At 37.5% G+C, this 17,164-nt stretch overlaps 1 protein-coding gene across 1 annotated transcript in view; it reads left to right on the forward strand.

Annotated features, from left to right (window-relative positions):
• The first annotated feature begins 1,647 nt into the window (after positions 1-1,647).
• The window catches only part of hsd17b12a (hydroxysteroid (17-beta) dehydrogenase 12a), a 34,508-nt gene continuing 18,991 nt past the window's right edge, over positions 1,648-17,164 (forward strand). Inside the window, 2 exon segments of the mRNA NM_200881.1 lie at positions 1,648-1,942; positions 17,010-17,056. Of these exon segments, the coding sequence (NP_957175.1) occupies positions 1,765-1,942; positions 17,010-17,056 (225 nt within the window). The 5' untranslated portion in view covers positions 1,648-1,764.

Raw genomic sequence — 17,164 nt, forward strand, 5'->3', positions numbered from 1 at the left:
CGTGGATGTGTTGGAGTGATCCAGTCTGTGTAGTGAATGTTAATCTGACAAGCTAGTCACGAGGAAAAAAAAGAGGACAACTGTTGACTGACACGAGTCTTAATGGCTCGAGTATCGCTTCCGTACCTGCATAGATGTGTATGTTGATTAAAAATGTGTTTCACAACAGTTTACGCTCTAATTTCACAGAATGCTCAGCTGCATACCTACTACGTGCCTGTGTGTTTACATAACCATCCCGTCTTCCTTCTTGCTCTCGCGGAGAGTTCTCGCGATATTTGCGCGCGGCTCCGTGTGGTATTTGTAGTTCATTCGGAATGATGCTGTTCAGCGTTTGAATTTGGAGCGCGCTTACATGAAATATAATGTCTAGGCCGTCTTGCCTTCTATTGGCGTCTAAGATTATACGCACTTTACTGAGTAAATGAACAAATGTTTGCTAATCCAAATACGTGTGTAGTGTGTTACCTGTTAAAATACACTACCACTACCAAATGAAAATAATGTTATGATTTGCGAACATCTTCACCTGTTCTAAACCAGTTTGAGGGTTGTGTTTTGTCAGTTAAGCGCAAAGGAGGAATGTTGGAAACATGTAACCACTGCCTTTTCAATAATTTTTACTTTTGTGTGAATTATCCCTTTAATGTAAAATATATATATATATATATATATATATATATATATATATATATATATATATATATATATATATATATATATATATGTGTGTGTGTGTGTGTGTGTGTGTGTGTGTGTGTGTGTGTGTGTGTGTGTGTGTGTGTGTGTGTGTATTTTACATATACACATAAACTGCAGATTTAAATATCTCCAATATTGCGTCTCTCCAAGGCAAAAATATCTGATAATACAGTCTTTTATTTTTAAAATGTTATGTTAACTTCTATTGATCATCATATCGATATCCATTACACTTTTCATTTTCTATATGACTTTGAGGTATCCACAAAACACTCGTAACATTTATTTTGTATCATTCGTCTCTGATACGCTGTGAGAACATGCTGGATGTGTCTTTAATTCACTATTTTGTTTTACATGTGCATTACTGAAGTCTACAAAATGTAAAATCCGAGTCATACATGTGGCTTTCGAGCTAAAATGCACCAAATAAGCATGACCGTCTCTTTTTCTTCCCTCAAAGTATGACTCATTGGTGTGACAGCGCTGGTGAATGAACGTGAATGACATTCGCGTCGACGAATGGAATCTTCCAGTCTGCTCAGCAGGGGCGGGACAACAGCAGTGCTCGTTGCCAATGAGCAACAAACTTCATTCATAAAATAGTGTGGGGGGTGATCGTTGGAAGCGTGGGTTTTGAGGTTTCGTAACCCTGACTGAAACAGAAAAACCAGTTCTGAATCACAACCAATGACATTATTTGAATGGAGGTTACCGTAATGATCGTCCAATCAGAAGAGTTTTCGGTCCGCCCCATTGAAACGGGCAACCGAATGAATGAGAATGGGCTCTTTAAGATTGACGCGCACATTAGCCAATGATCTGCAAGTAGTGATTGACGGACGCGCGTTTCAGCCAATAGGTAACGGACGTGGGCTCGCATGGGCGGCGATGGAGTATGTGGGAGGTGTGCACTTAAATCTGGATAGACTAGTATGTTAGAGGAGTTGTAGGGGTGTGATGCCACAACCTGCTTATAAAGGGGCGCACACATTGAAGCTTTAAAGCAGTGCTTAACGACTAATTTTGCAGGTCATTCACCACGCGCAGCCAGCCGTAGACATGGAGTCGTTTAACGTGGTGGAGACGCTACAGCCTGCCGAAAGAGCGCTCTTCTGGGTCGGTGCACTTATCACGGCCTCGCTGGCGTTGTATGTGGTGTACAAGACCATCACTGGATTCAGGATATGGGTGCTGGGAAACGGGGACTTACTCTCTCCCAAATTGGGAAAATGGGCAGGTAAGTTGAACGACATGAGAGCTTGTATTGGCAGATCATGGGTGGGATAAATGCAGTGCGCATTTGGCGCAGCCTTAAACTAAATAAAGGTGAACTTCGTGGATTTTGAGTGAAACTAATAATTTTGTAACTTTTTTTTTTGCGCATTTAACACCTCATTGACAGAAGCCACAAATGGGGGGTGATTGTACCACTCACGTCAATTCCTAATCGTTAAATGAGATTAAATCAAAAGACTAATTGAGACATCAGTATTTTATCGCATGGTCAACGGAGGCGACGTGTGTCTCAGGTTGACTGATTGCGCCATACATTCATATATTATGCGCAGATTGCATGTCACTCTGAGTCATTCAGGTATTTCAGTCAGACATTTTTTTTTTTTTGCTCAAAATATTCGCTTAAATATGAAATTTGACTAATTAGATAGAACATTAATTTAAAATCGGCTTGTACTTTATATTAAACGCATACTTGTAAAGATATCCAAGACGTTTTGATTTTTTTCTCTCTCTCCCGAATTTCTAGTTTTTCCTGAATCGTATGTGCTCGGCCTGACCCAGTTATCCAGTTTCCTGGCTGCGCGTGCCAATGTGTGTCCCGACAAACGCGTTTTAAACATTCCTTTGACAGTTTTGCGGGTAAAACGCGGTTTGTTTTTTCCCAGTACGTGCATTTCTGGCCGGTGCTGTCCGCTTCTTCCCCTCACTAGGGCACTGAGGTTGGTTTTGGCAACATGACGCAGTTTAAAACGCCAATCCTAATTATAATGCGGGTCCATACCACGTGCGGCATGTGAGGGGAGACTTGAGTGTGTCCTCGAATACACAAACACCGTGAGGGGAGGCGATTTCAGTCCTCACACGATTGCACTTTTAATACTGTTACTTTAAACTCCACCTCACTGTTAAAGATTGTGAAATGGCTCATCATGCCATAGTCTTTCACTGCCTAGGATGTTGCCTTGGCAGCAGGTGCACCAGTGTTCAACGCCTCTAGCGGTCGGATTGGGTATTGAAGATGTAAAGCGATTTTAGATGGGAGTTTTTTTTTTTTTTTTTGTAAATAATTTTTTTTTCTGTTTTGATTTCATCCAAAGAATGACATTTGCTTATTTTACAGCACTACTGGAAAAGTAGACTTTATACAATTCTGGTCTGAAATGCTTCACCTGTAGTGCTTATACATCATTATTAGTAGTAGTATTTTTAAATATTTTTTCATTCTCACTTGTCACTGAAATGCTCATGTCATATTTCACTCTTAAAAAGCGTAAATACTGATTGTTTCTCTGTTTAATTGTTACACAAGCAATTACATCACCTGTGAACAACGTGGCTTACTGTTGCCAGATACTGCTTATTAACATAGTTTCTACTCAGTTTTTTTTATCCCCCACAAGTTTTGAAGATTTGAAATTAGCTTTAACTAAAAATAACTTTTTAAGCGATGTATGCTGGGCAAAGTAGATTGTGATTGCAAACACTACACACCTGTAGTTCGACTCCCATTTCAATAGATTGAACACTGTACATTGAACAATGTCAATGTTTTTACAAAATCTTCCTTTTGTAGCATTTTAATATATAGTTATTATTATTAGATTAGTTGTAGCATTTATAGTGCTGCAGAGATGCGAAATGTTTTTTTTTTTAAGAAATATTTTTATTGCCAGCAGCTTAGCTAGATGCTGTGCATGAGTTTTACGGTTCTGTAGTCCAAAAACACTTTGGACAATCGCAGTTAAACAGTATATTTACTCTTTAAAAATACTCTTTTCAAAAGTTTGCATAAATGAACTGTGGTTAAAAACAAAAACAAAAAAAGGTGAACTTGCAAATAATAGTCATGTTTTACACACTTGGAAATAAAAGCACAAAAACTGTCACTGGGGTGGGATCATTTCAAAAGGCACATTTGCATAAGGGGTCCATATTGTTACTTCAATGTAGAAATGTCCCAATCAATTTTTTTTTTCCTCTCTAGTCAGTAGTTTGATTTTGCATATCTGCTGAAAGCTGATCTGATACTTCTATAATGCATAAAAAAGACTAAAGAAGAGCGAGGAAAGTGATCCAGAATGTTCCTCATTTTTGTATTAATTTCAACCTATTTTAACATTCACCAACTCTGTTAACAAACAGAGCTCTTCTGTGAGATAGCTTGAACAATCAAGTGATGCATAACATCAATTCTTCACTTGGACTTCAGTGCAACAGTAAACATATTTAAAAAATCTAATATAAAAACAAATAGTACCTCAACTTGAAATACCCAGTAGGCAATGCAAGGTTTACATATCTCAAAAATTTGCTATGGCAGTGTTGTCATCATCAACTTTATAATACATTCAGATCGCAGACATACTCATGATTTCCGTTTCAAGCTGCTTCCATTCTCTACTTTGCCAGCATTTAACCAATAGCGGCTCTGCGACAAAGTGATGTCATGTCGCACGCGTTTGTTACTGTATGAAGTCAAGAACTCTGTGCTACTGCATAACTACACTCTCAGAAATTAACGGTACGCGAGCTGTCACCGGGTCTACCTTTTTATAAGGAACACATTTGTACTTAAACGGTCCATATTGGTACCTTAAAAGATCGGGAGGTAAGGTGCGATTCCAATCGAGTCTGAAACTGCGAGATCAGGCCAGATTTACAGTCGCATGATCGGATCTGACATCCCTACTTCAAATGTAACTATTAGTACTTAAATATTTCAGCAAATGTGCAGTTTTGGCACTAATATGTACCTTTAGGGCCGGGGGTCTAATCTTGGTCCTGGACGGCCAGTGTCCAGTCAGGCCTGTACACAGGGGGGGCATTTTACCTTATTCCTGAGAGAAAAAAAATGACCAATGAAAAGGTCCGAGTCACCAAAAGCAGCCTATTAAAGTTAATTTTAATACTAATTAGGCTGTATATCCAAAATCAAACAAAGTTTTCAGAGGTAGCTTAAATAATGTGTATTAAACATCAAAATCAGTCCAAGGCACTCAAAAAAAAATGTGGGAAAAAAATAAAAAGCCTTTATTGACATGGTTGTTCCTTAAAACGGTGGCTACATTAGGTTACCCTGATGAGCTCAAGTGTTATCAAAATGTGTAGGTGCAGTTTTAAGAAATATTCATGTCTGTCAAGGCTCTGTCAGGCTTTTCAATATTTTTTTCCACATTTTTCTAAGTGCCTTAGACTGAATTTAGCTGTTTGTACTAATTAGGCTGCTGTTGGATGAATTTTCAACCGAAAGAGAGGCTAGAAGAAAATTGTGAAGCTCTTTTATGTATATATATATATATATATATATATATATATATATATATATATATATATATATATATATATATATATATATATATATATATATTTGTTTATTTATTTTAAATCTTTAGAAAATATTTTTGGTACATCAAAAATGGAGGATACAACAAGCTAATCCAGCTAAAAATAGTGCTTAAAATGCCACTTATTGGAGTATGTAAACATTATAATTAAAAAGAAAATGAGGTGAATAAGTGCAAAAAAAGTTCACATTTTGAGAAAAAAGAACCCCCCCTTTCTCCAGGCTGGCTACGGGTCTGTCTGGAGAGTTTATCTCGAACTTGCTTCAACACACCCGCCAGGAAGTTTCTAGTATATCTAGTTAGCGCTTGATTAGCTGGTTCAGGTGTGTTTGATTAGGGTTGGAGCTAAACTCTCCTGGACACTTGGCCTCCATACCGAGTTTGGACAAATGCGTACCTGCCCAGTGACTGCTCTCATACCTTTTATATTCCTAAGTGTGTTGTTATCTTAAATTTGAAGTTATGTTGGGGCATTTTTTGCATGAATATGTTATAATTTTGGTGTAATAACTTCCCACTTCTGGTAGCTTTTTGGAGTGAAATAAGACCTGCACATTGTTCTCAGCAGGTTTCATAAGCATCATCCTTTTGCACACTTGGCAACCACTCCCTTTTCCAGTAACACGTTTTGAACTTCGTACCGATCTTTCGTACATTCTGTCAGTGCCATGTCAAAAAAATAGAGGTGAAGAATGCCACTCCCTGAAACTGAAAAAGCAGGGCACCTGTTGGACCCGTTCAATTCCACGTGCACAAGCTACCTGGAGGTGACTAGGTGAAGCTAGGAGTGGGGGGGAAACTAGTTCTTGTTCCTGCCAATCCAGAACCACAGGTTTTATCAGGTTGAGCAAGACTGCATTTCCAAATCTCGAAACTCTCGCATGTTAGTGTGAGTGTAACTAATGAATCCTTGACGCGTTTGCAATCTTCACCCCACACTGCTTCTTTGTCATGTTGATTGTATGATGTCATAAATGCCATTAGATGATGCAGTTTTGAAGATCTACTCTGCTGACATTGCAGTACATTGAAGGTGAGTCATGAAGCGGAATGCATGAGAGAGGGAGAGAACCGAGCAGAAAAGCGGTTTGGTGTGTTCCCGCAGTTGTCAGGCATTCCTCGTTCCTGAGACAATTACGGGAGACCCCTGGTGTCCGTCTTCCGAACTGCACTGACATGGTAAAGGTTGCAAGGCAGTGGTTCAGTTCTAGTGCAGAGTGTTTTTGCAGCACTTAAAGGCTTTTTTGGTCCTTTATTTTTGGTCAGATGTGGCTTATCTTTCTTTCTGAATTATTAAATGATTCATATTTCAGAGCAAACCCAGATGGAATCATGAGTGTAGACAAACTTTGTCTAATCTTCAATTAGCTTGATCCTTTTTTTTTTTTTGTAAGCATTTGAGGTTCTTGATCATGTTCATGATCTGATTGATCCCGTTAATGTGTATGTGTACATTTTTACTCAAATTTGATATGATTCTTTTAAGAATTACAATTTACATTTGTTAATAAAATAAAATTCATAAGCATATTCTTATTAGCAAAAATTTTTGTCTTATGGGGGGGGGGGGTCTTATGTACAAATATAATATTGTATAGCTTCATATTAAAAATATGAATTTAAAGATAGATTTGTGAGGGCTCTACCTGTATACGCTGACTACTGCAACTGTAATTCTCTATTAAGGATGAGATTCACAAATGAATAGACAAGGATTCAAACATAAATACCTTAAATTTTATCATTTATGAATATTGTTTTATATGTGCAGCTGCTTCTCTGTTGTAATGGATATTTTGATCTATTTTGCAGTCCATTATTTAATACAGTGCTCGGCATATACATCTTTTTAAACTCATATTTTTAATAGGAAGCTATACAATATTATATTTTTGTGCACATACATTAGATTAGTCCGTACTGAAGCCAAAATAACTTGCGATAACGGTCCAAAAACTAGTACACCCAAATTTATGTTATTAAAAAATATTAAATGCAAATAAAAAAAATTTCAAAAAGAGTAAAAATGAAGAGAAGCAAAACAATTTGAAGAATTTAGTTGCAGCTTTTGTAGTTTTTTTTTTCTTGCAATGTTTTGCTTGAATTTATTTGTGTTTTCTTTCAATTTCTAAGTATGTTTATACTTAGAATAAACGTATAATAAATATAGATATAATAAATATATAAAATACAGATATATTAAATATATCTGTTTAATACATCTGTTGTTTTAAATGTACCAAAATACATATTTTGCCTATATTTACTGAGAAATTGAGGAAAATATATATATATATATTTTTTTTTACCATAATATTTTTATTTTTCGTTTTCAGTTTGTACACATTGAAATACAACATTTTACAAACATTTTACAACAATAATAACCTTGTTGCATTTACAAATTATACAAAATATAAGTATATATATATATATATATATATATATATATATATATATATATATATATATATATATATATATATATATATATATATATATATGCACATATGCACATATATACACACACATTTATTTATAATAAAAACTAAAAGCAAACAAACACAACAACAAAAATAAATAAATAAATAAAATAAAACTGCTCCTTTTTTTTTCAATTATGGTTCTCTATTCAAACATGACAATTATAATCATACTAAGTTCTAGGCAAAGCAAATGTATATTAAGTAATGTATCAATGCAGAACTATAAAGCTGGAACTGCATTATCCATCAAATATTATTCATCAACTTCTTCCTCTGTTAAGTCCACTTCTTTGATATAACTAATGAAAGGACTCCTTATGTTTTCAAATACACGTTGTTTAGCTTTTAGTATACAAGTTATTTTTTCTAATGGCAGACTTGACAACATTTGTTTTATCCATCGAGTAGCGTTCGGTCTTTGCATCTTTGTCCATAGCAAAGCTACACATCTTTTGGCATAAAGCAAGCTGAGGTCTATAAATATTTGTTCGCTTCTACTATAGTTTTAGTCCTCTGGGTATAAACCTAGCAAAAACAGCTTTGGGTCAAGGAGGATTTGTTTTGAAATATTTTTTTCACTTATAATTCTCACCGCTTCCCAAAATAGTTTAATTTTTGTGCACTGCCAAAGGAAAATAGTAATTTTCAAAATATGGGGTGTACTCTATGCTGAGCACTGTATCTGGCATAAGAGGGCCTTTGTATTGTTTCTCAACTAGCTTTTTGTGATGGTTCATGGTGCAGTGTGTATTGTGCAAACAAGGTAGGCTAGCGTTTCTCTCAGCTGAGTTGTGATGCTGACCGAGCAGTGCGAGGAAGCCAAAATTAGAGCTTCATCACCCCCCCCCCCCCCCACCCATCTCTCTCTTGTCCTCCAGTGGCTCACTTCATCCCTCCTTAGAACACTAAATGTGTTTGAGAATCACAGTTATGTAACAGAGCTGCAGTCATTCATGGGGACGGGGGCGATTGTGTCATGCAAACTTGCTTTGACATTCAAATCGCAGCTTTAAGAAACAACTTCGGGCTTATAGGCCTGATAGTTGAGCAATATTAGACATGGAAGTTTGTGAATAGCAATGTTAGCCCATTCATGCTAGCTCAAAGGGACTGTCTGATTGAAGTGTTCCCCCAGTGTGTGTGTGTGTGTGTGTGTGAGCGAGTGAATGTGGACTGCGCAACTTGTGAACGTGTGAGCCGTGAATGATGACAACTGGCTGTTGTTTTTCAAGGGAGGGCTTTGAAGAAGTGGGGGTCTTCAAAAAGAACGCTGCGTTCATGTGACTAACACGCTTGTTGCCACGTGCCTGAGCAGAGGATGCTGGGTAAAACTGCTACCCCCTCCTCCTCTCTCCGTCTAAGCCTATCTCCATCCTCCATCTCTTGCTCATCCCCATCACTAAGGACTTTCTCTCTCTCTCTCCCCCCCCCTCTCCTCCCGAAACTGTTTGTTCGCCCTCTGCGAGCCCCCCCCACCCTCCTTTTTCTCTTCTCTGTCACGACTCGGCTCCATTTATTTATTTATTTCCCGGAAAAGGAAATCTTCCATCTGCCATTTAACGTTACACTTATAAATCACATCCCATTGTGAACTGCAAACATCAAGCATAAGTTTAATTGGATCTTTTGGTCAAAATTAAATTTATTAATCAAATTAATAATAATAATAAGAGATCTGTGATAACATCAAGTGCAATGCATTCGCAATGTAAGGTTTTCCATATTGTCATAGTATTTTCACCTCAGTCATCCATGACAAGCTGCACAGCTTCAGCAGCAATGCGTCTCCGCGCTAGCAAAACAAAGCATCCTCCTCCGCACCGGTGTCTAAAAATAGGCTATGCCAGCTCTATGTTTAGATGTTTTGAATTATTTCTGCCCTTTTCTGTTCTATTTAATTTATTTTTTGCAAGAAGGACTATTGATTTTTTTTATTATTATTTTTTTTACTTTCTCTATTTTTTTTCTTTCTTTTTTTTTTTTTTTGTGAGCATGTGACTTTTTGCTGCTATTTCTGATATTGCACCCTCTCACCCCCACATCGTTTTTTTCCCTCTTCTTCAATCCACCTTTTATCCGAGTACAGATGCTATTTTGGGTGCTGAACTGCTCTGGTGTGTAGTTTTTCCTGCTGGCCATGTGACTGGCTTGTGCTATTTAAAGCATGATGCTGCTTTGGGGGGGGAGTGGGCGGAGGTGTTAGCATTCTGCAGTGCTAGCGAGCCAAGAACAGGAACTGTTCATTCATGGAGGAATAGAGAGAGAGAGAGAGGGAAAGTGATGCGACAGATTGCATACAGTAGAGGTCTGAATGTAGATGGCCCAATCTCCCCTCATACGCTGTTTTTAATTGCGTTTCACTGGTCATTTGTAGGTGGGGAGGGAGGGGGGGGTCTTGAGTATGTGAGCATCGTTTCGTTCATGAATCTTTGCTGCAAGCATAAATTCCTGTTCCATAAGTCAGTCTCTCTCTCTCTGCTCTACAATGAGCTGGGTTGCTGGGGGATGCAGAAAAAGGGATTGAGGGTGAGCGGGCAGCATCTTGTTGGTATTCAAGTGCTGCGGCTGTTCCAGACGAGGCAGCTATTTTTACTCACTCGGCTGCTTTTTTTAGCGCTGGAATATTGAGTCGGAGGAGGGCCAGTGCGCCTGTGCGGCTCTGTATTTCTGAACGTACTGTTCGTGAATGTACCCAGGCACGACTACTCGTGCCATCCCTGTTTCCGAGGGGCTTTGTTTAAATCATTCATTGGATGCTTTAACATTAACAGCAAGGTGCTACATAATTAATGCCAACCCTTCACAGCATCTTCGGCTGTCGTAATGTCATTGTGTACATTTTTTTTCTTTCTTTTTTTAAATGGTCACCAAGAAATATGACTGATTTGTTTTTTCCCTGAAATATTTGCAGTGTTCGTTATGAATTACAATATCCGTGCTCATAAAATTTGCAAAAATCCACCAATGTAAATTACCTGACAAAAGTCTTCCCCTATTTTGCACCTGGAAGGGCATCCGCTGCGAAAAACCTTGCTTGATAAGTTGGTGGTTCATTCCGGTGTGGCGACCCTGGATTAATAAAGGGACTAAGCTGACAAGAAAATGAATGAATGAATAAATGAAGTCTTCACCTATAAAAGTTTTACTTCTAGTTGATCATTTGGTATCAGAAGGGGCTTATGAAAGGCAAAGTCCTCTCATTTTACTAAAATAAAATATGATCATGCCTTAATCTCTATTTATTTTTGTTTGTTTTAATTATTTATTAGGACAGTAAGGTCTAACAAAAGTCTTGTCGTTTAACAGAATTAATGTACAGTATAGATCACAGGTGTCAAACTCAGTTCCAAAAGGGCCGCAGCTCTGCACAGTTTCGTTCCAACCCTAATTAAACACACCGGATCACACTAATTGAGTCCTTCAGGCTTGTTTGAAACCTACAGGTAAGTGTGTTGGAGCAGGGTTGGAACTAAACTGTGCAGGGCTTCGGCCCTCCAGGAATTGAAATTGACACCCCTGGTATAGAATATAAAGCTGTGGTGCAGTGGAAACAGAATGAACATTTGTGTATGACTCCCATGAGCTTGGAGGACTGCATCCATACATCTCTGCAATGACTCAAATAATAAAGTCATCTGGAATGGCAAAGAAAGCATTCTTGCAGGACTCACAGAGTTCATCAAAATTCTTTGGATTCATCTTCAATGCCTCCTCCTTCAGTTCTGGTGACTGGGTTGGCCAGTCCTGGAGCCCCTTGACCTTCTTTGCTTTTAGGAACTTTGATGTGGAGGCTGAAGTGTGAGGAGCGCTCTCCTGCTGAAGAACTTGCCCTCTCCTGTGGTTTGTAATGTAATGGGCAGCACAAATGTCTTTATCTTAGGCTTTTGATGTTACCATTCACTCTGCAGATATCTCGCACGCCCCATACTGAATGTAATCCCAAACCATGATTTTTCCTTCACCAAACTTGACTGATTTCTCTGAGAATCTTTGGTGTATATGGGTCCTGTAGGTCTACAGTATTTGTGATGATTGGCATTGTTCAACACCTTCTGGCAATTTTCCAAATGATCAACTAAAAGTCAAGTTATTGTTTGCTGCTCTTGCAACTGGGTTCGATGACAAGCCTTTTGTCAGGTAGTGTACATGTGCCCAATATGTGCGGGGTATAAAAAAAAAATACAACCGTTAATTCTCACCTTGGTAAAGTTTTGTTTTTCTACATACAAATACCATTATCCAAAATGAAAAATGTCATTTACTCACACTGGTTTCTAATTTGGTTTCTGTCAAAACCAACACAAAATATTTTTAAGATGTAGGAAACCTGCAGCCTTTGACTCGTATCGCATCTTGCTAATAATGTTCATGTTAACAAAAGACAATTCACCCCTGTTCATACCATTGGGCGTCATTGGCTTTCATAATGATGGTTGATGACAGATTGGAGTGTTTTTATGAGGTAGAGTTTGGCGTTGATGTGCAGCAAGATTTGAACAGTAATCTTTCTCAAGCAACAAAATGATTCTCAAAATGCCCCCAAGAAAATGATCTTGATTGGTCTTGGATTGTGTAAAATGTTGGTGGAGAATGACTTGACTGATGTTGTCTGTCTTTTTCTTTTTTTTTTCTTGCCACCTCTGTGTCTGACCCTATTTTTGTGTGGAATTCTGGGAATTGTCCCCCAGTCTTAAGTGTTTTCATGTCCACTCACATAATTGGGTGGTTGGAATTGCTCAAGTTGCGAAAATACCGGTTTAATATTTTGTGCAATGTGGCCCCTCTGATGACATCTTGTTTTTCAGTTTTGCTCCGTTGTCAATGTTTTTTGGAGCATGGTTGTATTAAGCCTGAAAGCTCTTTAGCGTTGTTTGTGGAATAGTTCATCAGAAAAGTAAGTGTTTGGTTCAGAACCAGAATGTTGTTCTTTTACAAAACACAATTTTGAGGAGGGTTATTTGGTTCCTCAAAGTCAGCTGTGCGACTATACAAGGGTGAGTAAATGTGTGTTTTGCCATTTTATTATTATTATTCTTTTATTAATTAATTTACTTTTAATATAGTTGGTCCCATATAAGATAAAGCAGGACACGCTTCATTCTTGGTATGAATTTGAAATGGAGCTTGTATATCACTTCTGTCTTTTGTTCCTTCTGCCTTTCGATCCAGTGCTCTCACTCTCGTTGTCGTGCTCTCTCACTTTCTACCCACATCTGACTTTGCGCAGTCTCCCATAACCCCTCCCCCCCCCCCCCCCACTCCCCCCTTCTCCCCCCTTCTCCCTCTGGTTTCTATTTTTAGCAGCCCCCAGGATCCCTCATCACCCCTCCTGTGCTGTCGTGCTCTACAGACGTCATAACCCCCCCCCCACACACCACCACCCCTTTCTCCCCCTTAGCCGTGTTCATGCCAATGACCACTGCCTGTGCTACACTTTGATCAGCCATTGCACATATTTTCTTAAAAGCAAGCTTTTTTAAAATGTATTTTATCTTTGTTTTTTGCAAAATGCGAGATTTATGGGATGTTGAGATGGGAGTTATTTCCTAAACCATTGTAATATTTCATAAAACAGTGTAAATTTCATCTGAATAACACTAAATGCTCACTCATTTGTGAGGGTTATACATTAAACACTTCAGTGTTTCTGTTTACTCACCTGTAATCCATACATGTTCAGACAGCGAGCTGGTTTTTAGGTCTAAACGATTGCTGTTGAACAAAACAAATTGACTAGTCAATTGTAAAATTAATAAAATGGCATGATTTAGCTTAATGCATTCGTAAATGTGAAGGGCGTCATCGCATGACAAAATGGAGTTGAGAAATGAGTATTCAAACATGTTTCTTTGTCTGCTATTGGTGGCTTGATCATACTGCCACTCCCTCAGGCAACACTATTGGTTGAGCTCGTGTTGTCGGTCGGAATTGAGAGATTGCACATGTTTTGAATAGGGTTGTCCCCATGCAGGAATTCGGTATCAATCGATACTGAAATTTAAAAAGTCAATTTCCTGCTAATATTTGAGTGCTGAAATGACTGGCCATGACTGTGATCGGTTCACCAAACTCACACTGAGTGTAAACCCTGATGTTACAGGGACACTGGAGCATTATAAAGTCGCTGGTTCGTCTATAAGCTGACATAAGAGTGATATGCTTATGAAAAATGTTTTTTTAAAACTTTATAATATGTGGTTACACCCCCCCCCCCATGCCCAAAAAGACATTAAAACAAGATCTATGGGGGGCAGCTCTTTAATAGTAAATAATGTCTTTCCTCTTACCTTTTTTAATATCTTAATGTATAATAAATATACATTTGACACCCCCTCCCAAACATAAAGGTTCAAATCATTGTAAATGCATAATTGCGCCCATAAATGCTAGTAAAAACTTGATTCAAGAGTCTGAAACAGGCCGCTCTAGAGCAGCAAAAGATATCTTAAGTATTTACTAAACATGAGTCTTGTAAAATAGGTGTTTATGTCTGCATGTAGCCTTAAAGAAAAATTAGATGCATAATTTGTATAGTTTGACCGACAGTAACCTCTAAAATGGTAACTAAATATCCCTCAAAACACTAAAAAACGTATACATTTTATTACTAAATGAGATTTATTTTAAATACATTCATAAGTTTGATTCACTGAAGCATATATTACTAAACTACTGTCAAAAAAGTTGAGCCCCCCCCAACCGTTGTAATGTATAATTCGCACCCTGGTTACACTCAGTTAAACAGTGGTGAGTTTGGTGAACTAATAACCTTAATGGTCAATCACAGTCATTTCTGTTGAGCACGTGAACACATTGGCAAATCAGCGTTGTTTAACAACGAGCTAAACGGTGTTTAAATGCTAGCAGGAAATGGATGTTTGTAAATTTTCAGAATCGATTTAGTACTGATTTCGTATTCTGACAACCCTAGTTTTGTAAACGCCTCTTATTATTCTTTTTGAGTTAATCAACGCAATGACTTCCCTAGAGTAGTTTTTTAAATGCATTAAGCTGACATAATTTGACATCGGCAAGGATTTCTTTAGGTAAAACTGCTGCTCTATGTGAAACTGACTTTCATAGCAAGATCCTATTAAAAGCAACAGTAAACCAAATGTTTTCCTGAACCAGTTGTCCTTGTCTGCTATTGGTTTTGGCATAGCTCCATCCCTAAACCAGGTTTTCAAGCACTGTGCAATATTGCGCCTGCTGCAGCCATGGTACAGCAGCAAAGTTTCTTGATCATTACGCTAGAATGAGTGTTTAGTTTCTAGCCATACCACCCTAGAAAATATCACATTTTCGTTCTCCAACTACATGATGTAAAATAAGGAAGTGTCTAGTTTTAAAAGGGTAAAATGATTAACTGTTTGTTTTATTTTTTCTGAAGTGAGATGCTAATAATTTAATTCAGAGTTCCCTCAACTAGTGCTGGCGGGCCAACGTTGGCCTATGGGAACCTTTGAATTGGCATGCTATCTTGCCTGAGATTGGTTTGGAGATTGTCATTTCAAATTTAATTGAACCTTTTATAGGACTGGGCGATTGTGCCTAAAATAAAAATCTTGATTTAATTGAACATTTTTAACTCTTACGATTAATGAATGTTTATTTGATTAATTTTACCCTCATAGTTTACTGTTTTGAACAGTAAATGTACTCTTATGTTACAAATGAGAGATTTTTGAATGATGGGTGCATTAGTTGATTTTAAAATGATATTTGATTTAAATGATTTTAAAAGTAAACACATTCTATCTATCTATGGTTATTTAATGAACATCAATGCTAAACTACTGAAATTAAAACACACATTGCCTAAATCGCAGCTCTCCGTGCCATCCACCCTTATCACCGCTACCAAACCGACCAATCGCAAAGCTTGTGCTACATCTTGATGTGACTTTTTTTTGAAAGAGAGAGAGATGCGCGAGTATGTGAAGGCTGTGCAGGACCACATACATGCACTTTGCAGAAGTACAAAATAAATCAAAATAAAATAATAAATATAAATCATAATATAATATGTATAAATTAGCCTTGACAGAGGGGGGTCACTTGACTCTAGGGAATGTAATTTAAAAAAAATTGACCTGGAAAAATTCTATCAATTATTATAGGTTCTGAATTTCGATTAATCGCCCTAACCTTTTGTTTCTTTTTGTTGTTAAGCTACAAAAAAAGCAATCTGAAATTAAATGTTTCAATTTAAATGGTGCTAATGAATCAAATTTTGTTTAATGTACATACGACACATGGAGGACAATGCAGAGACTTTTGTGAGCAAATAACGGCAAAGGCAGCTTCTGCTTGACTAGAGTAGTACGCGTTGAACTTCACTGTGTTATAAATGTGATTATGTATTTATTGCAATAAGTTATAATTGAAAGTTATTCTGCATTTAGTTCATGTTTTAAAGTAAAGTTTTTGTTAATTTTTTTATATATTATTGAAGGAGTTAGGCAATTACCCATGGCTACTTTAATGTAAAATAGTTTGGTATTTGTTTGTAGCCCACAGCTATTAAAGATATTCTTTTTTTTGACCATACATACAAAAATGTTTGGGCACCCCTGGTCTAATCTGATTTAATATATTATGCTAAGCTAAAAGTGCTACCGCCAGACCCAGAGATTGGCTGGATGGATTATAAATGGTAGATGAAATGGTGATGATGAACTCGACTGTTCAACATTAGCGAAGCTGTAAAATGAGCCTATTTCCAAATAAGGTGGAGCGTTCCATCAGGCAAACCAAATGTCAAGGGTAAATTTGAACATTATTTCATGTCTCCTTTATGCAAAAATTGTAGGATTTTTAGGAAGAAGGCCCATTCGTACACAAATCTAACTCAGGAATATGCAGATTGCATCGACCTGTCATTTAAATAATGTAAATTAACTGCAAATATAAAGTTGTGAGTAGCTACTGTTACAGCGTTTGTTCAAACTGTTTTGAAAATGGCTGTCAGTCTTTACATTTCATTTTTCTGGCAAATTAACTGACTAATAGCTGCTTTGAACCATTACTACTTGAAATGTATAGAAATCACATTAACGCTGCTGAAATTCCCTGACTTAAGCATCCTAGTTTGGCTAGTGAAGAATTGTTTTGATTTTTTAAAACTTGTGTGTTGGTGTACCTGTTTGACTTGAACTTATGATGAGTTAAAAAACGAGTTACCGATCTCCTGCAAAAATTAATCCTGTCTGTCTTCCTGCTTTTTTTTTTCCAGTTGTGACGGGAGCCACGGATGGGATTGGGAAATCCTATGCGGAGGAGGTAAGGGTTTCTCTTCTTATTTATCTGTTCGCTCCACGGAAAGCACAGTGACTCATCACAAGACAGAGGTTTCACTCTGAGGCCAAGAGAAGGAGGGTGACTGGAAGA

The sequence above is a fragment of the Danio rerio genome, chromosome 25, assembly GCF_049306965.1.
Source record: "Danio rerio strain Tuebingen ecotype United States chromosome 25, GRCz12tu, whole genome shotgun sequence".
NCBI classification, from domain to species: Eukaryota; Metazoa; Chordata; class Actinopteri; order Cypriniformes; family Danionidae; genus Danio; species Danio rerio.